The sequence below is a fragment of the Accipiter gentilis genome, chromosome 14 (genome assembly GCF_929443795.1).
Source record: "Accipiter gentilis chromosome 14, bAccGen1.1, whole genome shotgun sequence".
Classification (NCBI taxonomy): Eukaryota; Metazoa; Chordata; class Aves; order Accipitriformes; family Accipitridae; genus Astur; species Astur gentilis.
In genome coordinates this window covers 568,229-595,959 of record NC_064893.1, presented here as the reverse complement: position 1 = coordinate 595,959, position 27,731 = coordinate 568,229, and the positions used below count along the sequence as shown (strand labels likewise).

Sequence of the window (27,731 nt, the reverse complement as noted above, 5' to 3'; positions counted from 1 at the left end):
GCATGGCAATCTCATATCTGCTATCATTACATACGATACCCATATAAACCTGCATTCCATCAAGTGGGTAAAATACTAATAACAAGCCATGTAAAATGAGACAACAGAAACCAAAGTGATTCCGAAGACAAAAATGTTTATTTGTACTAACTCTTCAAATGGGTATACATTCACAATCTTTAAAGAAAATCAGTACACGTCTAGGGCAAGTTGAGTATGTATCATTAGAAGATAATGCCTTCCTTAGTAATTAATGTTCATAAATCAAGAACTAGTTACACATTTATGACCCCTTACACAGGGGCTAATGTTTTCAGTAAGACTATCCCAGTACTAGGCAAAACAGAGTGTTTGTAGAACAGGATTCTAATCATTCAGTTCCAGTATCATATCACAGTCTTTTAATGAGCAGCAAATACTAGTGGGGGAAAAATATCTAGTGCCAAGCTGAATGTTCTCAAGCACTGAAAAGCAAATACAAATGGTGAAGTATCTATAGAAATTTAAATAATTTATTTTAGTTACTGAAACTTCACTTTTTGTCTGAAAAGAACAAGAATATCATTACAGAGCAGAGGAAAGAATTCCATAAAAACCTTTTTTCTAGATTTGCCTTAGAATAGGCTTCCGTACAAAACAAGAACAATTAAGAACTTGGGGTTTCAGTGGTAGAAGTAGTATTGGAATAATAATCATCTTAAAATATATATTAATTTACCACATTTAGCTCATATAGCCCTTTATGTATCTTACAAAATGCTACTGTTCTACATACTGCATGTAAAAAAAAGTTTATTTTTATATATATATATCTGTATATATACACATATAAAGGCAAAGCCAATCAGCTTGGTATTAAAAAAAAACAACACAAAGCATAAGCAGACACACTGAAAGTTATGCAGTAATGAGTGTATGCTCCACATGTGCGTTAGTGAAACAGTGCTTCCAATCTTAACACATCCTTTTGTCTAAGCAGAGTGCTTACTCCAAGTCACCTCTACCAGTGATTTCCTCAATTGACACAAACACCTGATGTCACTTAACTTCTAGCCATCTGTTATATTTAGCACTAAATCAGAAATAAGGCAAAATAACTTTTCTCATTGATGAATGTCTGATGACATTCACAAGATCTTCCAAAAATTAATACAAAGCATTATAGGAGCACAAGAAATGGTACTTCTGAACTGAAGTGTCTTCCTGTCTATACAAAGCTGGCCCAATGCTTGCCTATTTCAGAGTAATCCAGGCTACTTAACTAAATACGACAATTATTCCCAGGCATCCCCTTTGTTTCAGCAAGTTTTGAATGACAAATCTTCAGGATGGGTTTGTGCTCACTATTTCTGGTCTAAAAACATCACTGAGAACAGTGAACAACAGTTCTGATACTGCTCGGGGGTTTGGAGTGGATATTCAGAGCAGATGGGCATTCTTGTTGAGCTCTGTAAATCTCAGTACTAACCCTTGTCTCCCAGCTGCAAGAATGAGTCCACTCTTTATGTACCCAGCATATATTTTACCAAAAAAATTACAGTTTAGTATACAAGAAAAGCAAGACAGATTTGATTTATCTATCTTCTCTTGCATCAACCTTCTTAAAAGAAGTCCCAAAGAACCCAACCAAGCCAACCCCACCCCAAACTCCATAAAATCATAAATTTTCCAATAATAAATAAAATTAACCTCCTTGATAAAGGAAAGGTGCCTGAAAAAAACAAGTTCAGATACCTGGGGAATAGAAGAGACAGATGCCTTTGAGAAGCTTTCTGGGCGCTTGGTCATAAAGGACTTGCTCCAGCACCCATTAAAGTTTTGTCCAGTGAAAAGAATAACTTCAGAATTCATCATTTCTCTGGAGAGGCTGGTTCAGGACTACAGTCCAGTTGACATGTCAGTCACTGGCAGACACTGAAATGAATGTGGTCAGTGTACTGGCACATAACACTTTTGAGAACACAAGCGTGATCTACCAGGGAATTTCCCAAACATTCCTTGAAGTCTTGCATGGAGTGCAACACTTTGTAGCTGATGGTTAAGCTAGAAACACAGGATGACAATTTTGAGCAGTGGATACCCAAGAATATCCTTCCCCATCCACCAAACAATACCAGTGAAGAATGACCACAGGTACAACACTAAAATGAACCCTAGGCTCCAGGGTTCAGAATCCCCAGGTCAACATCTCCCACTTGTTTTGGGGAATGGGATTTTAGAAGAGCCTAGCACCTGGGAACAGCAAGGGAGAAACAGAGAAATACAAAAATGCAAGGATTAAAAAACAGAAGGGGAGGTAATGATCCCCCTCTAGCATATTCCCTTTAAAACAGTGTAACTAAAAACTTTAAATTCACTTAGAAATTGGTTTCAAAATAGTCTGACAGTTTTAAAGACTTTCAAAAATCAAAATATTTTTCACCAGAGTTCATTAAAATATACCTGTAGCCCCCTGAATAACTGCTACCACTCATTTTGCATTAATGTTGCTTAAATTAATATAATGTTAAGCATGCAAAATGTTAACATTTCTTTGTGTATACAGAATAAAACCAAGTTCTAATAGAAAGACTCCTAATATTTCAAGGTTACAGGCTTGATTCAGTGTCCATCAAAACCAGTGGGATTCTTCCCACAGTGTCTGGTGGATTTTGGACTAGGCCTTAATCAAAGACAACACATTGTGTTTAATGGTGTAGGAACACACACAAAGTACACTTGTGTATATACACTAGGTATGTAGGACAACTTTGCATTGCGTGTCTTAAACCAGCTGTATTTTAGCCAGTAAAACAAAAATCACCAAGACAACACTACATGCTATGTCAAACTAGGCTGTATAACAAAAAACAATACCCATTCAGAGACATTCATCTTGTTACTGTTGCCTAGTGAGCAGCTTTGAATGAAGCTTAATGATACATCCACTTGAACTCAGATATAAATTTGAAAGGCAGAAAGCTGCATTAGTACGATGGCCTGATTGATTTTATATGTGCTCTGGATGACTTTGAAGGCAGGATATCATCTCTCTGACAGGCTTCCCTTCATAGCAGATTTGATACACAGCAGTGAATAGTGGAAACCTGAGGAAACAAGGTGGGGAAAGCAAATGCAGCATAAGTTTATTCTGTAACATTTTCTTAAATGAAAAAAATAAAGTGGGGTGAGGAGAGGGAGGGAAAAGAGAGAGACTGAAAAATCAATTTCTTTTAGTATTTGTCAAGTGCAAAAACTGGGTTGAAAAGCACTGGATAAGTACTGGAACCTACACACATCTCTAAAATGAGTCACTCTCAGAAGCCTAGCTAGCTATAATGGAGCCTGCAACATTCATTATGTATAGCACAACCATTAAGTTATCTAAAAAATTAAAAATACTTGCATCTTTCCTTGACATTCTTATAGCAGTACTCATCTATGATTAAAAGGGATGACTGGCACATCAGTTATACATTATCTCTGAGCAATAATTTGATAATACAATTGCAGAACATGACACAAAGAGACTCAAGAAGAAATTGAAGGTCAAGTTTTTAATAAGAGACCAAAATCAAATGTGGATTTTGAAACACTAAATTCTATCTCTTCTTTTTTTCTTTTTTAAATTGGTCACGTTTCCAACAACCCCCAAATTATTCAGGCTTCCCTGATAATCTGCAGACTTGTTACAGCCAAGACACTTCACGCAAATTCATATTTGCTTTCTGTCTATCCTGGACAGCGACAGCCAGACATGTCCCATTTTCATACAGAGCCTGGTGAATTTTAGGGATTAATTGTCTGTTCACTAAAATAAATATGCCATTTCAGTGTGGCCTTTTATATTGATAAATTTTGACCAAACACACTACGTTATTTTGACTGAAATAAAAAATAAGGAGCATTGGAGATGGTGAAATAGTTAATTTCTGAGTGATTCAGAATACATCTGGACTAGGACTTTCTGCTCAGGAAAGTGGTCCCATCAGTCACTCTAAAGCTGTATCTGTAATGCACAAATGCAGCATTGAGCAGAACCCCCAACCAGTGCTGAGCACCGTATGTGCTTGCCCATACACTCTGCTATAATGCGTTATACTGAAGTTATTCTGGTGTCGCCACGTAGCTTTGAATTAGACTCCTCAAAGTGAACCGGAGGTCACAAGAAAAGCCATGAACCATTCAGGAGTACCATTACAGCATGCTGACTACTGCATTCTCAGGGGCAGATACAGGATTCGTACCTGGCTGAATGGAATACTTTGTGTTACTGGGGGAAAAAAGTGGGGGAACGGACATGCTTGTGAATTCAGACCATTGTTTCTATGGCTTTCATTATAAGTGCTCAAATGTAGAATTTCATTTTTATCATCTGAAGCATTTTAATGTCTTGCTATGTAACGCATGCCCATTTCTTTTGATTTGTTTCTGTGGACAACAAGAAAAAAATAGCAATAGCAAAATAGCTGCTCTTTCAAATCCAGTAGTACACTGTTTAGGTTGCAAAATTCCTTACTAGGAAACATGCAGAAAAAAAATTTACACAAATACTTCTGCATCTATTAACAAGCCTCAATTATCACTCACTTTGTAGAATATAATGGGCTGGGTGGGCTGAATTTGCTTTTACCATAAAAATTTAAATGTACGCACTAAAATAAAATTTGTTATGCCTATGTGAGATTTTACCAGAGGCGGCCACAAAACATGTGAACCTTCTGAAGCAAAAGCAAGTTTCACACAGCTTTAGATACAGTACTGGCAGTTACTTCTCAGTGAAGAAGTACCACTACTACAAACCACATCTTGATACATAACTCTTGCTGTTTATCACAGAGAACATTACTCTGCTGTGCACAGGTCTGCCATGCTTCACATGGGGAAAGCAGAATCAAGACTGACTGCAGGCTCAGGGCCAGCAAACTGCAAATGCATCTTATGTCTGGGCACATTAATAGGGCTAGTTCTACAACTGTTGAAATGAAAAAACGAATTGCACTGTAAATATCAATAGGCATCAACCCTGCCACCAAGGCCTTTCTACTGAACTTTGACTTTTGCATATTTCTGTGTAGCCTTGGGACTCTTTTTGTAGGATAAGAGTATGAAATTTTACTCTTGGTGGCATCAACCCTGCCACCAAGGCCTTTCTACTGAACTTTGACTTTTGCATATTTCTGTGTAGCCTTGGGACTCTTTTTGTAGGATAAGAGTATGAAATTTTACTCTTACTAGAGTCTTACCTCTTCACTTTGAAACCATGGCTGTTTTACTGTGTTTTGTGTTTTAAAGCAGTAGCAGGAGAGTTTTTGAAAAACACTTTGAAAGCTGCTTTCAAAAGTCTTGTTGAATGAGACCTTTTATGAAGAACTGACACATGTATGTTGGTATACCAAACAAATTAGCAACTCTCTGTTTTCATATTTTTCATTAAAAATACAACCAAAAGTCTTCTATAATATGCTCTATTTGTTGTAACATAGAACAGGGAAAACAACCAACCAACAAAAAACCCCAAACACAGCATCCTGTCTCATTTAGGGAATCATAAACAGCAAAGACTGAAGCCAACATTTTAATTAATTTTTTTTCTGCAGTTAGCTGAATTACTGCACACTGCAGAGATAGACTTAGGTGCCTTACATCCAAAGATAATGTTAAAAAATAAGTAATTTAATGCAGCTGATCCATTAAAATTAGACTTTTAAAACTGCTTTGGAAAAAAAAGTAACAATGCTCGGTCTTCTGACTGGAAGTCATTTATTTATGATTTTGCCCCCTCTACAAACAGGAACAGATAGATGCAATATCCTTAATCTCATAAGGAGACAATTGTGTGTGTGGCTTTAGGAATCTTACATGTTCTGACTTGAATACAAATGAACAAGCCAGGACAACCTGCTTAATTTCATACCACAAAAAAACCCTGACCTACACAAACAAATGGCAGGTTTTATCCTTGACCAAACTGGAATTCACATTAGGAAACCAAGCTGCGGTATCTAAGCTAGAATCCATGTGGATAGAAGCAGCGACTCTATTCAGATGATCACCTATACAGATCCTTAATAACAAAGCTCCTCTCCTTGAAGATAAGTAATGAAGTTACTACCATGAAATGAGCTGTAGAACCTCTTCACAAGTCTCTATAGGAAGCTCAGCTTCTATTTTCACATATTTTATTCTTTTCACATGCTTTTCTGTGATAGCAGAAGGCAATAATATATTCTGCAAACAGAAGCACATTAACAAATTTAATGTTACACTATTAGCTCTATCTACAGCAGTAGCATTTTGAGGTTCTATTCACTTCTCTCTGTGATTTTAACTAGGGATTAAGCTACTCTCATTACAGTGATTTTCTTTTTGTCTATTACCTTCATGAAGATATCAAGACCAAATATGCAGAAAGAATTATGGAGATAAAAAAAGGGGTATGCGGAACGTGCTTCATCTGTTCTTACTTTTCCAGCATTCCTTTCTGCTTGAGGATGCGATACACTTCTGCAGAAGTCTGTGGCCCTTGCAGTTTCTGGCCATTCAACATCTCTTCCTCCAATTCTTCAATAGACTAAACAACAGAGGGGAAAAAAAATAAAGGAAGAAAAGCAGAGCTATGATAAAGTTTTCATAAGCCTGACAACACCATCTGGATGGGAAAAAAAAAAAAAGATGTTACCGAGGGGTTTTCCTTTCTCAAAAGCAACCTTGAGTGAGCATATATAATATTCTCCTATATTCTTGTTTGTAAATATTCTCTTTTAAATCTGCATCTCCCAACATCTTATCTCTCCAGTTTGTTTTTTTAAATCAGCCTTCCTTCTTAACACCTTTGCACTCATTGTAGCCTCTCAAAAATGAGAGGAAAGAGAAGGGTACTCACTCAGTACAGCTAGCATGTTTCAGATAACTGTACTATTACTCCAACAAACCAGGAGTACTAGTACTTGCAACAATGGATTTCACCCAGGGAATGAGGTACCTTTCCAGTTTTAACGAACGCTTCTGCTACACGTCGATTCCGGCCACCGTAACATGTTGTGATGAGATCAGCAACTCCACAGCTCTCCAGGAAAGTGGCAGTAGACACCTGTCCTTTGCAAAAAATTCTGGCAAATGCAATCATCTCCATTAGGCCAAGGCGAATAACAGCAGCTTTGGTATTGTCACCACAGCAAAGGCCATCACAGAACCCAGCTCCTACTGCTACTATATTCTAATGAGAAAAGAAAAAACAAATGGGAAATGAGTCAATTATTGCTTACAGAATCCTAGGAGACACCAAAAGACAGAGTGCAGATGCCCTTAAGAACTGCAAACACTTTACTAGTTTAAGACTAGGTTGTTGGTTTGGGGTTTTTGGGGTTTTTTTTGGTTTTGGGATTTTGAGGTCTATGGGATAACCTTTAAAAAAAAAAAAAAAAGATGACAAGCCTGACATTACTAAGTATTTCCAATGATAAAAACACAGTTAAAGCTCTGGAACAAGTTTCCCCAGAGGCTGTGAGGCTATTATTATTGACTATCTTTAAGAACAAATGGGTTACACTACACCCAAACAAGGTTTTATCCAGATTGAGCTGTTCCTGCCCTGAGGTAGGGGTAAAGTAAGACTGACATCCCACAGCCCCTTTATCCATTTATTTTCTTTGTGATTAAATACTGAATGTAAGAAACATTTATTGACTTCAATGCTGATATGCTAAGGGACCAAATTCAGCCAAGCTAGTAGTATTCAGCCCTTTCAAGTATGCAGAGTTTCTATAACAGTAATAGTTAATCAAGGATTCCCAGAAGGTTCATTACACCGGAAGACCTTTCCTAAGCAAAAAATGTTGCGGGGTTTTTTTTTTTTCCTTAGACCTGGTGAGAGCCTTCTACAAAGAGTGTGCTGTTTCTTCATGAACAATCAGCCATACACTCCCTTCTCTGGTTTACAAACATAGAGATTAGTTGAGAGACGTTTGAGTGATGTGAGTATAAAAGCTATTTTCTGGCCTGGGACTCAGCGACTAGCCATGGTTAGTTTACCCCTACCAAAAAAACCCCAATCCCTATCAAAACCCAAAACACTCCAAAAAAGTTAGCATTCTGATGTACTGATAAAGCAAACAAGGAAGCAGTAGATGTAGTAATACTTTTCTGCATGCAACAATAGTGACAACAATAGTGACCGCAACAGAAACCACAGGAGAACCAACATTATGGCACCTAATGTAGCACCTGATGCAGGGGAAAAAAACAAACAAACCAACCAACTTTAACTGTTGGTTAAGAAACAGCAACAGTCAGAAGCTGCTAATTAAAGCAATAAGCTGATTAACTGCCAGTTTTGTTTTGCTTTTTGGACTGTAAGAACCAAAAACTGCAGGCAACTCCAGTGCTATGTGGCCAGTCATGGCTACATGACTCTGAATCAAATGAGGTCAAATGATGACTCATTGCTTTTTGAGCAGCTAGCTGAGGTCTAAAGGTAACCTTAAAAATTGCAGACAGATATCTCAACATCAGACCTGAAGCAGCAAAAGATGATCAGACTTTTAAAGCTGGTACTTTAGATCACTTTAGCTTAAATCTCGTCTGTGGTGATTCAGTCAAGGTATGTTTTTATCAGATCCCTCTCCCAGAGCAACCTCCAATATTTATTCATTTGGTGGCAAAACAAGAGGAAGTCAAACAGGTGTTTAAGAAATTTTCAGATGGGATAATCCATTTAAATGGAATTTACACATACATTAAGTCTGCAAGTGTTTAGCACTCAGCTGAAAACTAAAACGTTTTTGAACAACCTCCAGGCTTTTTCAATATACCTCTTGAACACTCCAATACTAAAGCTTCCCCTTCCCTCCAACTTTACCTGCTTTGACTTCCCACTTTGAAGCAGCTTACCTGATCATAATTTACAGTACAATTTGGCCTATGGTATTCTGTTGTCTACTTCTACCTTTTGCAATGTTTCTCTTTGGAGCAACAGAAATAAAGTTTTAAGCAAGTCATACCAAGACTAGTTACTTCTGAGGAAATGTGGTAGGGAAGAAGGGAAGTTGTGAGTCTAACTCTGAAACAGTAAGCTCCTCGTTTGTGCAATGTCCCCATTGTATGTTCCTACACATAGTTTGCAAATAATGAGGAAACAAGACAACTGATTATGCTCTAGAACACACAGCCACGCCTAGGAGACTGTTATATCCTGGTCTGCATAACCCTCAGGCCACAACTATGAATTTACAGGGTCTACCATCTGGTTTCATTTAAGTCCGTGAAGAATCTATGACAACTCTCTCATGTCTAATCCACTGCAGAGAACTGAATTATACCACACTGAAAGTTACACCTTACTGCAAGACGAGCCACTCCTTTTTAAAACAAAACAACAAAAAAATCTCGCAAAACTAGAGACTGAGTCATCTTTCAGTCCAAAACAAGACCAAAACAGGCAGCTTTGTACTTGAAATCTCTGGGTGCAGGCACTAAGCTGAGTTTGTTTCAGGAAGATGCATAAGCAAAACACTAATTAGCACACAAGAGCCTAACAGCACTAGCAGTATAGCAATCCTCTGAGAAGCAGGCTGGGGGGCAAGAATCACATATCTATCTGGCAAAAACATCTTTCTGTATCTGATATGGTTGATCCTGAACACTGCCACTGCCAAAGCCTACATCTGAAGTTACATGAGTTCCTGCCAATGCAATGGGCATACATTTGTGCAACAGGAGAGAGCCCATGTTTCCATGAGCTCAAAGACTGACTGTATTTTACATGACATGGAGGTCTGAGAGCCCAATAAGCAAGGACAACTTTAGCCTACAGACAAACCTGTTGTTCCAAATGTTCAAAAATACTGTCACAACAACCCCAAAATGACTGCAACACAATGGTCCCCTTGGCCTGAGGGATTCAGAGCTCTCAAAACCCCTTCACACTTGAGCAAACACATTTCCCCCATCTTGGCATTAACAGCTTTTTACATTAAAGCACACATCCTGTAAGCAAGATGCACAAGGCATTTTTTATATTACATACAGTTTTAAGCTACTAAAATACTTTGCACTAACAGGTGAGTCTAGCTGGTCTGGTATCCAGAAGCTGGCGTTACTCCTAGTCCCAGTTATTCTAGAACATGAAAAAGGACTGGATTCAGTTATTTTATCACTGGGATAGTGAAGCTATGCTCCAGAAAAGAAATGTTGATGCCAGGCAGTGCTCACAGTATGTGTCAGAACAAATGAGAAAAAGTGTCTTTTACTTGCACATGACCTGCTGCAAATATGGCAGAGGTCACAAATGCAAGGTCAATAGATGACCAAGAAACCAAGGCTAACAAGTCTGCAGACTTTGCTGACAGACTGTTGTCTTACACAGTCAGTGCTCAGAAATATCCAATTTACAGTCCTACTCTGTTTACAGTAAGTTTGTGGAATGCTCATAAAGACAGCTTCAGAGGCCATTTCTGAGGCAACCATTACCTCTCCATAATTAAATGGATCATTAGAGAACTAAGCAGAAATGTTAATTTACCTAGGATGTCCAGACTTCCTTGAGGTACTGTCACAGCTCAGCACAGCCTGCTTTCCCTCCTGCTTACACATGAACTTGGAGAAGCTCCTTGCTTCACATCATGGCTGAGAGAGGTCAAATGAAGACTCAACAAATCAAAGACAGTATCAGCAGGACTGTCAGAGAGGTTAAGCATAAACTGCTTGCTTGCTCCTGGCAAACTTGAGCGTAAATAATGGATTTCATTTCCACTTAATCTCAGGAAAGAGTAATTACCACAATCAACTTCTACAATACCCAGACTATCCAACAGTGACTGCCATAAAAACACTTTGCAAGACCACCTTTGTAAGTAATAATGCTGGGTTACATAACCTGGTAAACAATAAATCATCATTATACTTCTTCTTTGCTTAAGGCTAAGCTGGAGCCATAAGATTTAGAGATGGGCCTGAAGCAACCTGAAAGGCAACCACAGCTGCTGCTCCTTCTCCTTCCTACAGTAACTGCACATCTGTCTTAATCCTTGGCTGCTGCCACTTGAAGGTTTTTAACTCTCCAGATCCCTGAACATATACATCAGACAGCTGGAGCATGGCCATTTTGCCATATCCAGAGATTAGATTCTCACTTCTTCCCTCACACTCACCCCCCTCCCCGCTGCACTGGGTAAGTCATTCCAGTACAGTTTACACGGCAGAATGCAGCTACCAATGTCTATCTATATTGCCTCTCAAGTGTGCTGCTAGGTTCATACACCAGCTCAGCCCTGCCTCACATCTGTGCTGCTTGATTGTAAGACCACACACTGGCACAGGCAATAAGGACTCTAAGGACACCTCAGAGGTGATAACCTTGGGTCTGTGCTACTCTGCAGTATCACATCCATCAGCAACTAGGAGCACATCCATATGTATGCATCACTGCACGTACTAGTCTGACCGTGGTGTCATAACCTTTAAGCGCTTCCTAGGAAGGCCCCTTCATCGTCTGGCAAATGGCAGCTGGAACTTGTAGGTGGCCTTGGGTCAGGCTGCCTGTAAAGCCAACTGGACACCTTGAAACTGAACTATCTAAGTTTGAAGTTTGTTTATTTCTGACCTCTATCCTTAGAAAAGGTCAACAAATAAATGTGAAATGTGCTTCAGTCCTCAGAAGAAAAAAATCCTGATTGAGAAGAACAAGCCAAGCACTTTTTGTTCCTACAGCCAACAAGTTACTGTAGACAGCTGTTCCTCCTCAGTATCATCAGATTTTGTAAACTGATTGCCATTGCCTATTCAGCCAGTCTTCAAGCTGACACAAGACTGCAGTTTCACTGTGCTGATTTCTATACTTCAGTACATCTCCATCAGCCCATTGTCACAAAAAATAAATAGAGTAAATGAAGTGGATATTCAATATATATATGCATATATATGTATACGTACATAAATAGCAATCAAGCACATGTTCTTTCATGATCACCCAGCTGCAATACCTATTATTACAGTCTGAATGCAAATATGTATCAAAAAACAGATTTCAAACCTAAAATTATCATTATTGTAAGTGAAAGCTGTGCTCAGAGCACTCTCTGTTACCCTTCTGTGTTTTTTCCCAACCTTTAGGCAAGCATCCACATTGAAAATCCTCCCTCCTTACAAAGGCTTGCAGAAATAAAGTGCAAGGTTAAGTATAGACTTTTAACAAGATCTAGTCTATTATGCCAGAAATACCAGAAAAGTCTCCTTTTCTCAAGCTGGTATTTATAGAAAAATGCAGAAACTGGGAGAATATACTACTTCTCATAGTGTACTATTTCTCATCCTTTAAATGCCAATACAGGAGTTGCTTTTACTATTTCCACATCCAAAAAGACAGTCTGGACTAGCATGTGTGCCTGCTTACTTCTGTCCTCTAAACCATACTTTGCAGCGACGCTGCTGACATTTTGAATTGGCACTGCTATAGAAAGACAGTAGAACCTCTCTTTTTATACCTGTCTCTCCACACAACACGACACTGTCATCTTCTGAAATAGGAATTTCCTCCTTCCAGGAGGTTAAATAATGCTAATTTTTACTATTCTTCCATGAAGTAACTTTCCAAGTTTAATAAAGTAACTGTCAGCTGACAGAAGCTACACTTTAGGTCTTTCTCTAAAAACAATCACATGAAAAGATGCTTATTTTTCATACTTTTATTACAAAGATTATTAGATTAATCATAAAAAAGGAAAGTGCTTGTTGTTACCCTCAGCAAACAATTCTCCTAATAATAAGAATGTACAACTGCTAAGAAAAAAAGGTCAGGTTTACATTTCACTATTCACATCTGAGCTTTGCATTTTGGTTTGCACAGGCAATAAAAACATACCCATCTGTTTAATTTTAGCTTCTTCATTTTCTTTCAGAGGCATACATGTTCCCAATGCATTAATAAAATTTTGCAATTTTTGAGTTAAAAACAGCTCAGGAAATTATATACATGCTGTCAGTACAAATTTAGGATTAAACTAGAAAGGGTTTTAAATTAAAAATTACTTCTAAAAATATTATTTTAATTAAATTTGCATTGAGATTAAGGAAGAGCTATATGTTTAAAAACCATCATCTATATTAGTATGACTGATCTATGCCACCTTACACCAGTTCATGCCTTTTAATCAGGCAAGAAATCCATAGTATTTTTAAACAAGTTAATTCTATCCTTAATTTGCTTTTTGTTTAGAGCTCATACCATGCATTTCTTTGGAAGTCTCACCTCAGTTAACAAAATATACTGCAATCAAAACGAAATGACCAGAGCACACAGAATATATACAGCTTGTTAGAAATGCAACTATAGAGTTCAGCCTGCAGGATATATGATGAATAATGAAGCAGGAGGGAAGAACAAAACAGAACTACAAAGAAAATAAGGAAGTTTCACCTCAGCATCTTTCCAGGTCAAGAACAACAATTTATTTAAATTCTTCTGCACTTCCAAAGAGATACTGGTATCTTGCCTGATTTGGACCTTTAAAGTGGAATTTGAGTGTGTGCTGACTAGCTGCTCAGTTTAATGGGTACACTCATCTCTAGCGCCCTTTCATGAGATTTATCTGGAATAGAAATTACCTGGGACAGAACTCCTCTATCAAGGAAGAATTTAAGCTAGCTAGAAAACTTCAGGCTGAGCAGAGTTCAAAGAAAAATAAATCTGTAAAACTTTTTGACTAATTTCATGGGTCTATACACAGGGATTTTTCTCCTGCTAACTTCCCACACCACCACAGCATTTTAAAGCAATGGTTGTGGAGCAAAATTATGAGCTCCACAATCTTGAGAAACTGCTATAAATACAGTAACTCCAAAGCATGTTACACCAAAGCATATCCCATTAGCCCAATGCACAGACCATGGCCTCCACCTTCTCAGGACTTCCAGTATGACAGCTCTCAAGACAAAATTATCAAGAAAACCAGTGTGCCAAAAATTATGTTATTATAGCTATCAATCTACTTCCCGCTGAGCAGGAATCAGAACTTCTTAGCTTAAAGGCATCATTCATTGGCGTGGTAGCTTTGAAAGTGAATGGTGTAGTTTACAAATAATTTCAACAGAGAAAACAAAGCAATACAAAATAATTATCCAAAACATAAAAAAAAGCAAGCCAAATTACCTACTAAACCACTACACCCATCAGATCACCTATCTTCCATGATAGACATCAGATAACTACAGTACTATTGGCCAAGGTGCCAAGTGACTAATGCCTTCCTTTCACAAATGGCCTGTAAATTAACCTGAAGAAATAGCATTAAGAGTATGTTTAAGCTAGCCTTTGCTTCCTGTCAACATCGATTTTGTTACCAAAAAAAATTTCAGATGAGTAACTGTCCAAAAGAACTTTTTTCCTATTGAGGTCATTTCTGTATGTGGTTATCCACATGAATCTTATGCAGCATATGTCCACAAAATACAAAACATAAGAATGCTCACATTGTATAAGTCAATGAAGAAGGGAATAGTTTTGCCAACCGACACAAAGGATTAATGGCAACTTCTTTCTCCCTTTCTTTTTGTGAACACACTGTTGCAAAAAGAAAAAGGGATCTAAGATGGATTTAGAAATATGCTGACCAGTTAGATGAAATCAACACTTGTTTCATGACTGTGTGTAAGCTACATGAAAGGTGTAGAAAGAGAACTTGGGAGATGGTGAGACAAGAGTCTAAAAGCCAACTCTCAGAACATGCTGCTCTCTAAGTTCCCATCTGGTTCTTCCAGAAATGTTATGTAGCAGTTTTATATACTACATGAAGCACAATAAACTTAATTCTTTAAATGAAAATACCCTCTTTCTTCTACAAGGATCACTGTTCCATCTGTGTACCAACCGCAGCCTGTTAATCGTACCTTCAGAGCACCACAAAGCTCAACCGTATCTGCATCGTCTACTACAGTTATTCGGAAGTTTGGAGTCTGCAGGAGTTCTTTGAAAAGAAGGCCATTTTCCAAGATTTTGCTGCCTGTTGAGAGACAGAAAGGAAGGCTAAAGAATTAATAAATTATTTGGGTGTTATTTAGCCTTTTCTGTGCAAGCCAAAATACTTAAAAGCAGAGATATGGTTGTTCTACATTCATCCTAAACAGACTCCTGTTTTAAGTGACTATGGACATGTCTTCATTGCACTTAAAAAGCTCTGCACTGAGTTACTCTGGACTTCTTCATAATTCATTGTCTGCTCAGCCACAGATTCTAAATAAAGATTCCATTAATTCTCTACGCTCTTTTTTTGATTATTCTCTTTAAAAAGAACAGTTTATAATAAAACAAAGGTGAATTAAAAATATAGCAGGTGCAATTCTACCTATTATTTTAAGGCCTGCATTCCAGAAGAATACCCACTGATAAATGCATGTCAAGGAAGTTTTATTAATTGAGCATGCTGCCACTGATGTTTCTAAGCACTAAGAGACAATTCCGCCATTCAAAAATAAGTTCAATGCAAAAGCTGTTAATGAGAGTTTACAAAGCTAAAAATGCACAAAACTGTAAAAATTAACACTGAAAAAATAACATGAACTCTGTGCTATTACATATGACTACCTGTATGTGTTTATACACACACATGCCTATCTAGACACTGTGAAATCCAAGACTAGGCACATTTTTGTGCTGCAAAGGTGTGCAGACATCAACACAGAACTAAAACCATGTCTGGCTTTTGGGGGAACTAATTATTTTGAGAAATTAAAATAGGATATTGATACCTTAAAAAAACCCACAACCCAAACATGCATAAAGGTACTGTCTGTGACCATAACACCTGAGCTGGAGTACAGAATATATAATCATTTATCCATATAAAGTCATGCAGACCCAAGAGAAATCTTAAGCACAGTAATAAAATGAAGCAGTTTGTTATGTGGAGGGTGACAGAAAGCATCCTTAGTATTTTACCTGCTGAGGTCACAACCCTAGTGAGACTAGGTAAAATCGCACTCCTCCCTCTCCCCCTATTCCTGGTATTGTCCTAGTACTTTTGGAAGTATAAACATTCTAGGAAATTGAACATTAGAATAAAAAGAACCCAACATTTTCTGATAAAAAATGATAAAATTTGAGCTATTTGGGATGCAACTGTGAGGACAGGAGCATGTTTTAAACATTCTTATTACTTGGAACAGTACCTATTGTGGTTTCACAGAATTTCTCTGCTGCCACCTCATTGGCAATGTTAGCTCCCATCAGCACACTGATGTCTATTCCCATCTTCTCTCGAATAATGTCAGAGATCAGTTTGAGTCCCTCCGGGCCTTCATCTATTCCCTGCAGCCAACATTAAACGGAATTACTAAAAAGTCATTCATTAGATACAGTAGAGAAGCACATCACAATTAGTCTTGTTCACGGGTGAGAAGTGCAAGAAGGCCTATTCAGATAGAGACTAGAGATGACAGACTTGCTACTGGTGAAACTTCTGCTGTTGTTGTGACCTCTCCAAGCACTCGTCTTTTCATAGAAGGTAGCACCTAAAGAATTAGGACTAAACTCTAGGTGATGGTAACAGTTTTCATTCCATGCTCAAAGACCTGATTCTAAGAAGTGCTGAATATTCAGCTTTGTTAGTTCAGAATCTCAACTGCTTATTATCGGTGTATCCTTACTAAAACCAGTGAAGCATCACCAATCCATCAGTTGTGAATCAGGCCTGCACTTGGATTTGAAATTGCACCAAAACTCACAAAATGGTATCCCAATAACTTGTTTTATGAAGAGGTATCTGAACTGAAATACCAGAGACAGATCCCCTCGTATATAATACCAACAACAGTTAACTAGTAGAAACCCAGTTTAATCATTTTGAATACTGCTACAAATGGAACAGCTGTTCACAGATATGTAGAAAGATGAACAACTGAGAATAATTTAACTTCTAAGGACATTTTTAATCTGTATTTATAATGCTCTCTTTACAAAGCGTGAAAGTAGGGGCAGAAATAGGACTTTAGAAAAGATCACCCCAGAGATTAATGCTGCAATGGAGAAGAGAGTCTGGTACCTGGAAGTGCCTGAACCAAGAACTCCAAATGAGAGCACTTTCTTCTCACAAAACCCTTTTCTTCTAGCCTGCTAAATGCACGCTCCTTTTGAGTTTTTTGAACAGGGACATGGCAGACAAGCTACTGAAATGGTCTTTCTTTCCCACAGTATACCACCTTTTATACAATACTATTTTTTAATGTTGGGGATTTGGTACTTTTGGGGATTGGTAATTTTGAATTATGACTTAAAGGCAAAAGAGCAGTGTGATCCTCTACTACTTCCAGATACACATATACACACACACTTGTACATTGCCAGTAGTGACATTTCAGGCAGGCAGTAATTTGCATTTCCACACATCAGAGGTGCTATTCCTTAAATAACATGGTGCAATCAAGAGACATGCAGAAATGCCTGTATAAAACCAGCCAATTAAACTAGTGCTTGCATTTCTGCATTATTTTTTCAATCTGTATCACTTAATGCACAGCTCTGCTTTCTCATCTTTAATGAGCCATACAGAAAGAATCTGAAAGCAAGCACACAGGTACATGTTGTATTTTTCACTCACAGTGTTAATAATGTCCCCACAAAATGACTGTAAGGCCCCTCCTCCTAAGTAGGCAATTAATAAACAGAAAAGCATGCACAGATTGTGAACAACTCCAAAAATGTGAACACAACAATTATTCATCCCAGTGAAAGGCGATCAGAGAGGTGTAGGTGCAGAATTCAGCTCCGCTATGAAACAGATGCAACTTCTGACAAAGTCAAGGAGAACTGCACCTGTTTCTTGTAGAGTTAAATCCAATACTGAATGATAGATGACAGGAGAAAAAACAAACACACCTCCCTCCCTCCAAAACCAAGGCTCCAACATATGGGAATTTCCACTGGGTAGCAATGATCCCCAGGCAATGCAAGTCCAATTTGGTGGTCTTACTGCTTACATCCTAACATGCCTGCCAGAGCAGTCTCTAGGGTCCATATACAGGTAGATGAAAATGAGATTGATGTTGAGGCTGCCTGAAGACTATTTTGAATGACCTCCACCTACTCTGCTTCCTGTGCTTGCTGCTGTACCACATCGTAAGTTGTATACAGTTCCTCCCCTACACCTACACAATGATTTGTTAGGTTTTCATAGACACCAGTGATCAGAACTTAGGTAAAGCAACACAGCTGCAAATGTTTCAATGGGAATGCAGATTAATCAGCAGAAAAATGTCTTCATTTCCCAAAGACTCAGTTTTATTATCAGACATAGGCTCTGCTTGAAGATTAGACTGGTGAAAAAAAAAAGAAGAAAAAAAAAGACTAAAAGATGACACACTGCTAACTTGCCAAGCAATTTAGAAAGAACGGAAACAAGACGTCCCACTAATGATACTCTGCAGAACAGAACTGCACTTTTAACTGCCAAAGTTAACACAAGCCACTTTAATAGCATTAGTGTTGAGCATAATGAGACCACTAAAAATATGACTTTGATGAAAACAGCATGCATAAGGAAGCTGCAGAAGTAGAGGAAAGAATGCATTCCTGCCTCTACTACTTAGTTTCATTGTGGTGTTAAATCTCTGCCCTTTCTTCTTGAATGATAATTTTAATGATGCACAGTTACACCTTTTCATAAAAGCTAACATACACTTTGCATTCTCCTGCAAAAAAATTAAGAGGCCTCACACTATTTCTTTCGAAAGACCGCTTACTGAAGCAGTGTCACAATGTGACAGTGGGAAGCTGCCTAGTAATCAACTCTGCTTTGCATGGCAAGTGTCACTATTTTACTCACACTACACTAAGTATGGGCTTTTTGCTTTCTTGGGTTTTTTTTGTTTGTTCAGGGTTTGGATTTTTTTTTAAAAAAAGCTAAGTATTCCCCGCCCCCCCTTTTTTTTTTTAAACATAGCCATTAACCAACACTCCATTAAAGCACTGGTAACCAATACCCAGAGCAGTAATCCCACAGCAATGTAGGCCCAGACTCTGACTTCAGATACGCTGACATAAATCCTCATTTACTGCACCGATTTCATTGGAGTTATCACTAAGGACATCAGAACATAAATCACATTTAGCAAATTAAAGGAGAATAAAGTTTATCTTGAGCTTACAGAAGAAAGAAGCATAAATGGACAACTTCAAAGCAATAAACTTACCGGCATCTAGGACAGTTGTGTGGTTTTGATGCTATGCATTCAGCTCTTTTAACACTGCCTTATTTTATCCTTCTACAATATGAAAAGCTTTTCTACAAAATGCAGCAAGTACACTTGGAAGCATTACTTTTTCATACATCTCAGCAATACATCAGGTCAGCACTGACAAAACAATACAGATTTGATGCACTTAGCTAGCCAAACTAAAGAGACAAGCTCGCAGTAAGTAGCGATAGGGGAGGTTTTGTTCTTTTTGAGCACAGATCCATAAATGTATCATTTTCTAGAAATGACAGTGAACAAGGGAATGTGTGCTGAGAAAATGGCCTGCTTTCAACTAAGTACAAAGCAACAACAAACCAGAATCTTCCAAACCTTGTAGCAATAGCTTATTCTTTGCAGCTAAACACATGGCGGGGGGGGGGGGGGGGGGGGGGGCAGGAAGAAGCTCATTCACATTTAAAAATTCTCCTGCCACCAAAACTACAAACACACTAGTGAAACACTTCCTGCACCTCTGGCCTCTCCTATTTCCTACGCTCAAACTGTCTTTTTGGGCCATGCTGAACAGACTCTCTTCTTGCAATGTAATACTTGACATGAACAAGAGCACTATCCTCTCAGTCACATGAAATTCTCTCAGCAGTTCTTAAAATGATCAACTTGCTGTGTGGGATGTGTGTTAACAATCAAAGCATTATGCTTGTGATCTGTTCTTCATCTAATGATGCATTTGGAAACAACAAATAAAAGATTGGAAAGCTCAGTGGTGCAAAACATATTCTCTCCCTCTTTCTTTTTAAAAGTCTTATGAAAAGCCTCATTTTGCTCTTCCTGCAAGCGCTAGCCTAAAATAAAACACTTCATAACAATCCACTAATGACCAAGACAAATTCCAGTCTTACATCTAGAAAGGCTTAATGGAACAATCAAGTGAATAATGCAAAGACTTCTCATATCAAAATATCAAGCCATCTTGTTTTAGAAGATTCCATGGCACATTCCTGGTTATTATTAATGCATAGTATTTATTATACCTTTATGAGAGTTATACCAAGCGCTTTCTTGGGTACTCGTCCTGTGATTTCATCGCAGACTTTATGAATGAACTGATGAGGAATGACAAAAACCAGCAAGTCTGCATCCTGTACAGCTTCATTAAGGTTTGGGACAGCAACCTGTGTAGTTATGGGAGAGAAGAGCCACATAACTTCTTAAAATTAACACTACACACAAGTGTTATCTGATAAGTAAAAGCACATTTTGGTCTTATACTGAATGCTACAGACTACTGTGCTTCATCATGGTAAATAAGCAGTAACAAACTTCCCAGAAAAGCAGAAGAATTTAAGCTTTGAAACAAGTTGGTTCATGTCTTGAAAGGGGCATCTTCACAGCCACCAGCATGGTTAGTGCCACAAAAATTCAAAATGTTCCATAACATTCAAACAAGTACTTTGAGTAAGAAAACATAAAATAAGAAGCTGCCTTCTCTTTGACAAAATAATATCATTTTTATAAATTATTATAATTTAATAATATTATTTTATGTAATATGTAATATGATAATAATATTATCATATTATTATCAAGGAGCGGATCCTCCTGGAGACTATGCAAAGGCACATGGAAAATAACAAGGTGACTGGTGACAGCCAACATGGCTTCCCTAAGGACAAATCGTGCCTGACAAATATGGTGGCCTACAACAGGATTACAGCATTGGTGGATAAAGGAAGAGCAACAGACGCCATCTACCTGGACTTGTACAAAGCATTTGACTTGAATGAGCAGGTAGCGGACAGCAGAAACGCCACACTTGCTGAAGGCTAGGGAAATGGGATTTCAGTGTCATTGTTAAAGAGAAAACTGCAATGCATGGCGATTCATGTTTTTCATGGCCAAAAACTCGACTGAACTGTCAGCTTCTGCAGCCTCTTCCTATAATGCTTTTGGGGCCAGAGTCACTACCTGCCCACCCACCATCATGTTACACCAACACAGAATAGATGTGGAGTCTCACTGATTTGCCCTGGCAATGCAACATCTAATATGCTGATCTCACTGCACATAGTTGAAACACAACTGAGAACCAGATAAACTGCCAACGGCTTGCAGTTTGCTTGAGAAATACTCTAGTTCTCATCCTGTAATACTTTCTAAGAGTTTCAGAGTACTTGAAATCCCTTCAATTCTCACTGACCAGCCAGCTCCCTTCCAAAGTTGAGGCCAAATTCTTTTTTTAATGGGTATGGTCAGAGCTGTTAATCTAGCCCTCATTTTCACATTTGCTTCCTTATATGGAAGCTGAAGTAACATACAGACAATAATGAGACTGGGGAAAAAAAAAAAGGGTACGGTGCATTAGATTTACCTACCTGCATAACTGCATAATTTTACTTGTTCAAATCTCTGATCTCTCATCAGTAAAATAGCATGCAGTCTGAAATATTATAAACCCTAAAGGTGTTAACAAAACAAATTTCTACCTCAATTCACAGCATGAGCAATATTCCCTCTGCTCCATAACTAGAATTTAGCTTCTGAGCCTTACCACATTATCTGGCAGCTTGTATCCGGGGAGATATTTTACATTTTCATGTTCATTATTTATTATATCTGTCAGTTTTCTTCCATTAATATTCTCCTCGAAGACCCACATCTTCACCGTGGAAGCAAACTTCTCCAATTTTTTTACATTATTGCCTATTATTTTGGCAACCGCAGAACCCCTGCGGGAAAGAAAACAAATATTCTAAAAAAATTATGATTTTGCTCTAAAAGAAAGAGATTGTCTTTAAAATAAACAGTAATTCACAGGTTATTGGACCAGTTACTAAGTAGCATTTTTGATCTACTAAAACAAGTGGAAAAATACACCAGCCATTCACACCTGCTGCTTTCTCTCAAATACATCTAGAGTAGGTTGGACTGAAGCATTTACTGAAAACATGACTGCTTATTGCCTATCCAGTGAGAGTTTAGGTTACCGTATTTCCACAAATCAAATAGATTATATCTTCAAAGCAGTGGTAAAAGTGACATACTCAATTTTAAAAAATGGATCATTTTCACCTTTAAGAAACAGGAGGTTTCTTAAGATGACTGACCCATCAATTACTGTACAATACGGATATGCATTTAAAGCCAAGAAGCATTTATATCTTGCTTAAGTTATAAGCTTTATGGTTATGCTGCCAACCTCACAGAATTTAACTGTTGCAACGGCATCCTCTGAATTTGCAGGCAGACAATTCCATTAGTTAGCCTCATTTTCTCCCCAGGAACAGCACACAGTGAAACCTGTAAGATGGTGATGAATTTTACTACTCAAATCTCTAAGCAACAATGAAATTAATCAGAATTACTGAAGCTACATACAAGAAGAGGAACAAATGTAACTTTCCCTTCCATTCCTAGCCTGAATGCTATATGGAAGAAAAAGATGCAATTTTATAAAAGCTGTTAACCTAACTTCCTTTCCTGGGACAAGAAGGCAGCTTCATAATTACTGATAACTTAGAAAACAGACAAAAAAGAAATTTAGAAAGATGTGATAAAAATACAGAGTCACCGCTCTGAGGCTTACATGTGTGCATGTGTGGAAACTGCACACTTTATTAGCAGGTAAGAACACTTGAACTTTTCAAATCTAGTTATACTCACATACTCCCCTAAATTTATTATGGACATTGCTTGTAATAAACTCACAGCTGGCAACTAAATCAGGTAGATTCGTTCTGCTTCAAGAGCTTTTAATATGGCACAAGTCATTGTGCTATATTAAAGATGTGTGCTATCACAGGCCTAAAGTCACTTTCTACGTAGTAGCAGAAAAAAAATATAGTATCCTAAGTAAACCTTCTTCAGTTAAACCATAAAACTGTATGTCTTAAAAGACTGGAATTTGTTTCTCTAACAGCACTTCACACACTACAAATTCCCCTGGGTTCAGGAGGTGATACAGAAGCCACAGTTGTCAGGCATCTCTTATAAAGTTCATATTCTAGATCTGCATGCACACAGAGTGTTTTCTGCTGCAATGGTAGACAATTCACCACCTCAACCCCCAAATTTCAGATCCACAGAAACAGTATGAATCACATTCAACACAACACAGGTATGTATTCCTCAGAAAGTGCTTTGAGTTCCTTGAACAAAAGCACATTTACTACTGCAGATTTATATACAAAGTCTGGATCCTGGCAAATCACTGTCTTCAGTTTTGAACTTCACTACACATTCTGTGTGCTTAGGGTTGACAGAAAGACAGAAATAACTGATTCAGCAACTGACCGACTGGGATTTTCAAACAGTTTGCCAGCATAAAGTTTGGCAGCATGTACTACTTGAGTGAGACGTTAATTCCATTACTATTTAACACTTAAATGCCTTAACTGTATTTTTCTCAGCCTTTGAATGTTGTATGAAAAAAGTGAAGATTTGCTTAGTCTTAGTTCCTGAATTTAGGAAGATTCCCCTGACTGGCTTCTCTGGTTCCTCATTTCTGGTCATGTTGCAACAACTGTTGCAGGACTGAATTAAGCAAGGTCAAACAACTGACACCGAGTCTAGGACTGCTTTATGCAAGGGGAAATATCAGCTCCGCACACCTGTTAATCCAACAAGTAAGCCTATATTCTCTTCCATGCCCTAATACTCCTCAGTGTGTAGTCTGAAATAATTTACTGGAATGTCTGGCTTGTCTTGTATGCTCCTGACACATTGCAAGGCAAAGGAATGGGAATTCTTGCCAATTTATTCCTAGCCATAACAGTTCTAGTGTGAGGAAGGTTGCAAGACTTGGTGTCTGCAGCAGCTCAGTTACACAAGAAAAAACATAGTGAAAGATCCCCTCATAAACCTTAACCCTGACATGCGCTGAGGGATGGTTAATGCTATTCAAGTAATACAAAGTAGTTGCACACTAAACAGCAGTTCTCTTCCCTGCAAAGAATATCAAAGGCACACCCAAGTACAATCACATACACTTATTTAACACCTCTGAAAAACTGTATCTGATGCTCACTGAGCAAGACCACCCACTTTGTCTCCTGCCCTTTACTGTTACAGTGTATCACAGTTGGTCTGCTTTCCCCTCATCACTTTAAAAGTAAAGCACAAACCCCAGAAACTCCGATACCAGCATCCGTGGAGGTCACAACATGCAAGTGCAAACAATATCATTAACTCTAGCTCTACCACTTGTCCCTGTAAAATCACCTCAGTTAAGCCACAAGTTTTACCTCCCATTTTTCTAAAGCAAGTTCATAGCCATATGAACCCCTCCGTTCTGGTAACTTCCCATCTCTTACTGAACTCTACAGTTTCTGTTCAAGTTGGGCAATCAGATTAATTAACAACTGGTTCTAGCAAAACAGACAGGGATAAACTCTGGCCATGCACACCTTGTTCACCTGCCCTGCAAGTGTTATCAGAAGACCAGGCTATAGTACATGTCCAAGACAGCGTTTGCAGTGCTTTCACTGAATCTGGGCACTGTCCTTGAATCCTGAGGCTCCAAAGCATATTCCCAAGGTATACGCTCTTCACATTCAAGAAAGCTTATTTTATCCCCTATCTTAAAGATCCTGATACAATCACTTATCCAGCAGCTGAGCAACCCTAAATGGGCAAGGCCAGCAAAAAGCACAGCTCCTGCTCTTCAGTGCCTTGTTAGCCATCTGTCCTGTCCCATGATCTTCCACCAGGTGTTGAGTGACCACTGCCAAGTCAACTTCATTGTTAGGGTGACCTTCCCCCTAGCAAACCGACCAAACAAGTCTGACTGGAAGTAGTTTATCATCCAAGGTGATTGGCTCAACCCTTCTAAACAGTCACTGTTGTGCCAAGCTCCTTTAGTGGTTTTTTTTTTACCCCAGATATAGGTGAAAGGGCTGTGAGAAGGCAAAGATGTCCATACAGTTACCGGGCTCTTGTGGGACAGAATCATCTCGCACAGAACCCCAAAACTCCACAGTCTCCAAACTGCTAAAGATGCTAAACCCCACTCAGTTCAACTACTTACATGCTTACAATTCAGGCAACACCAGTCACACACTCCAGTAATCCAGGCTTCAAAAATATATAACCCCAAAATATCAATGACAAGATGTATATAAATGCTTCAATTTCTTTCTATTTACCTGCTTTTGAGCATTAAATGCTTCCATTTTAGGACCACAGGCTCCATTTCAAAAAGGCACTTAAATGTACATAGGTACACAATTCAAATTAAGTCCTATTTAGTTCAATGGTTGCATGTATTAGAACCACAGTGCTCTTTGTGGTCAGGATTTGGTGTTTGTCATCCCTTGGACTCTGAGGAAGAAATCATCTACCTCTTCAAGAATTATTGTTTTCAGAAACACTCGGGGTGGCGGGGGGGGGGGGGGTTGGGGATGGGAGAGCTGTTGCACATCAAATAATTTGCAATTTAATATTTTTTATTGCTTTGGTTTCTGCTTTCCTGCTACAAAAAAAATTGCCACATTGCTACTAAATATGAAACAAGCTACCAGTTATTTGAATACATTTATCCCCAAAAGAAAGAAAAAAGCTGATGTCCGATAATAGCATTATCTGTTTCTCTCAGCATCACAGATATGGACATTTTGCCACCCAAATATCCACCCTGTTAGGCAGGAGCTTTTCTTGTTATTAAACTGATCCAATGAGGTGAAAACAAAATATATATGCATGTGGTTATTACTAGTAGGTAATATCTATGTATCTTTTTGCTTCTGCAAGGGTGTTTCACAGTGAATCAAGTATAAATGCAGTCAAACTTCCTGCAAAACTTTTTGCTAGATTTCAAGCATGGAAGAATGGCAACAATACTCCTAAAAGATTGATATGTCTAACTACATCATTTCCGACATATTGCAAGGCACAGAATCTCCTGGTTCATCTTACAAGCTAGTGCAAGGAAAGCAAGAGATGCTGCACTGAAATGTCAGCCATTCCCTGAACAAGCCATCACAAAGAAAAACACAACTTGGCAGCTGCTGATATTTTTAACTATGCAAAACAGCACCAAAAGCTAATTGCACAGAGGGGGCAGGGCGTGAGCAACAAGTATCACCTTGACAAAAGGCTATTAAGTTTTGTTTAATAAACTGTGGTACCTTGCTCTACACCAAAGTCCTCTGAATTTAAATTTAGTCTTAAAAACCAAAATGTTATCAGAAATAATGTACGCTTAGCATTAGTAATTAAAGTGACAAACTGTGAAGATATTTATATAACACATTGTACTTAGCTTATTCATGGCAAATAGGGATCCAGGGTAAAAACAGTGATCAGGAATGGCAGAGAAATTGAACAAGCAAGCCAGAGGATTATTAACATGATGCTCCTCTTAGAGAAATTTTTAGTAAATCTATTGCTTTCAGTGGGCACAACAGTAAGTTTATTATTTAAGTCTAATTATAAGTTAGTGATAGATGCAGCAATAAAACCTTGTCTCAAGCCTTCAGTATGCCTCAGCATAATCAATTTGAAAAAGAGAAGGTATTTCAAATAACCTAGCGTCTTGCAACTCTTCTTTGAACTACCTTGGAAAACAGCTAACACAGGAAACCCCAAACAACAGTTTTGGAGAGAAGTGGACTTGTTACAGAAGCCCTACAGGCAGCGCTTAGTTATCAATGACCTGCTGAAAAAAAAAAGATAAAACGTTCAGTATCTTTAACGTCTATGCCACCTGACATGGGACACACCACACAACAAATAGCAGGTTAAAAAAAAATCCCAAAATAACTTATTCACAGAACAGATGGGTGCCTACAAGCACGCCAAAACAGGGTGCTCGACTCTGCCGCTTCTCCCTCCGTTTACTTCAGGGCAGTACAGACCGAGGGCTGGAGAAGCCCACCCGTACGGCACAAGCGCGCTCAAAAGTCCCCCACAGACCGAGCCCTGCTAGCAGCTGCCGGCGACACCGTGGCTCGCCACCGGCACCGGGGCCGTCGCCTCCGGGGCACGGCTGCCCTCACCGCCGCCACCCCGAGGGGAGCGCGGCCACAGCGCGAAACCCTCCGGCTGCGGGCCGGGGGAAGGACAGCGCTGCGCGGGAAGCGACAGCAAGGCCCGGGCAGGCACAGCCTCAGGGAAGGTCAGGCCGCGGCCGCCGCTGAGGTGTCAGCCCTCTCAGCGGCTGCCGCCCCACTCACCAGTTCCCCGAGCCCACGATGCAGACCCTGAGGGGCGCCGCGGAGAGCGCCATGGCAGCGCCACCCGCGCCCTGCCAATGGCCGCGGCAACGGGCTCCGTGGGGAGGCCGCCTCACTCTCTCCCGCCTCCACCGTCAGGGGATCGCTCTCACCTCCCTCCGCCCCTGCGGCTTGCCGGGAAGTGTAGTTCCGCGCCGCGTCGCTCGTTGCCTCACCCTTGCCGGCTCTGTGGAGGCGTCGAGGGCTCCCGCCATGGAGGGCGTCTGCTCGCCCTCCATGGCGGGAGCCCTCGACCAAAAGTGGCAGTGCTGCTGGCACTGTGCCATATCCTTACTGTCACTGTTTTCTGCTCGACTAATACCACACATTTCAGTCATATATGTCACAACAAAACTCTTT

The 27,731-nt window shown here is 39.1% G+C and overlaps 1 protein-coding gene across 3 annotated transcripts; it reads right to left on the bottom strand.

The window, feature by feature from the left end:
- Window positions 1-119: 119 nt before the first annotated feature.
- On the bottom strand, window positions 120-27,488 carry GPD1L (glycerol-3-phosphate dehydrogenase 1 like). 3 transcript variants are annotated; one of them, XM_049816944.1, is made up of 9 exons: window positions 27,333-27,425; window positions 26,715-26,815; window positions 21,713-21,890; window positions 20,196-20,336; window positions 16,141-16,279; window positions 14,863-14,975; window positions 6,965-7,198; window positions 6,447-6,553; window positions 120-3,086 (listed from the first exon to the last, which is right to left on the bottom strand). In XM_049816944.1, exons 3-9 carry the CDS (start codon window positions 21,818-21,820, stop codon window positions 2,990-2,992), a joined length of 939 nt encoding a protein of 312 aa, XP_049672901.1. In that variant the 5' UTR covers window positions 21,821-21,890; window positions 26,715-26,815; window positions 27,333-27,425; the 3' UTR covers window positions 120-2,989. The 3 variants fall into 3 exon arrangements, with proteins under 3 accessions (XP_049672901.1, XP_049672899.1, XP_049672900.1); XM_049816942.1 differs by lacking the exon at window positions 26,715-26,815 and having other exon boundaries at window positions 27,333-27,488; XM_049816943.1 differs by lacking the exons at window positions 26,715-26,815; window positions 27,333-27,425 and adding an exon at window positions 25,305-25,505.
- Window positions 27,489-27,731: the final 243 nt, after the last annotated feature.

Coding starts and splice junctions, on each gene's coding strand:
- GPD1L (XM_049816942.1), bottom strand. CDS start 27,385: ATGGCGCTCTCCGCGGCGCCCCTCAGGGTCTGCATCGTGGGCTCGGGG. Junction 16,280..20,195: donor TTGGTATAACTCTCATAAAG/GTATAATAAATA, acceptor TGTTGGCTGCAG/GGAATAGATGAAGGCCCGGA. Junction 3,087..6,446: donor CAGAAAGGAATGCTGGAAAA/GTAAGAACAGAT, acceptor TTGTTTCCTCAG/GTTTCCACTATTCACTGCTG.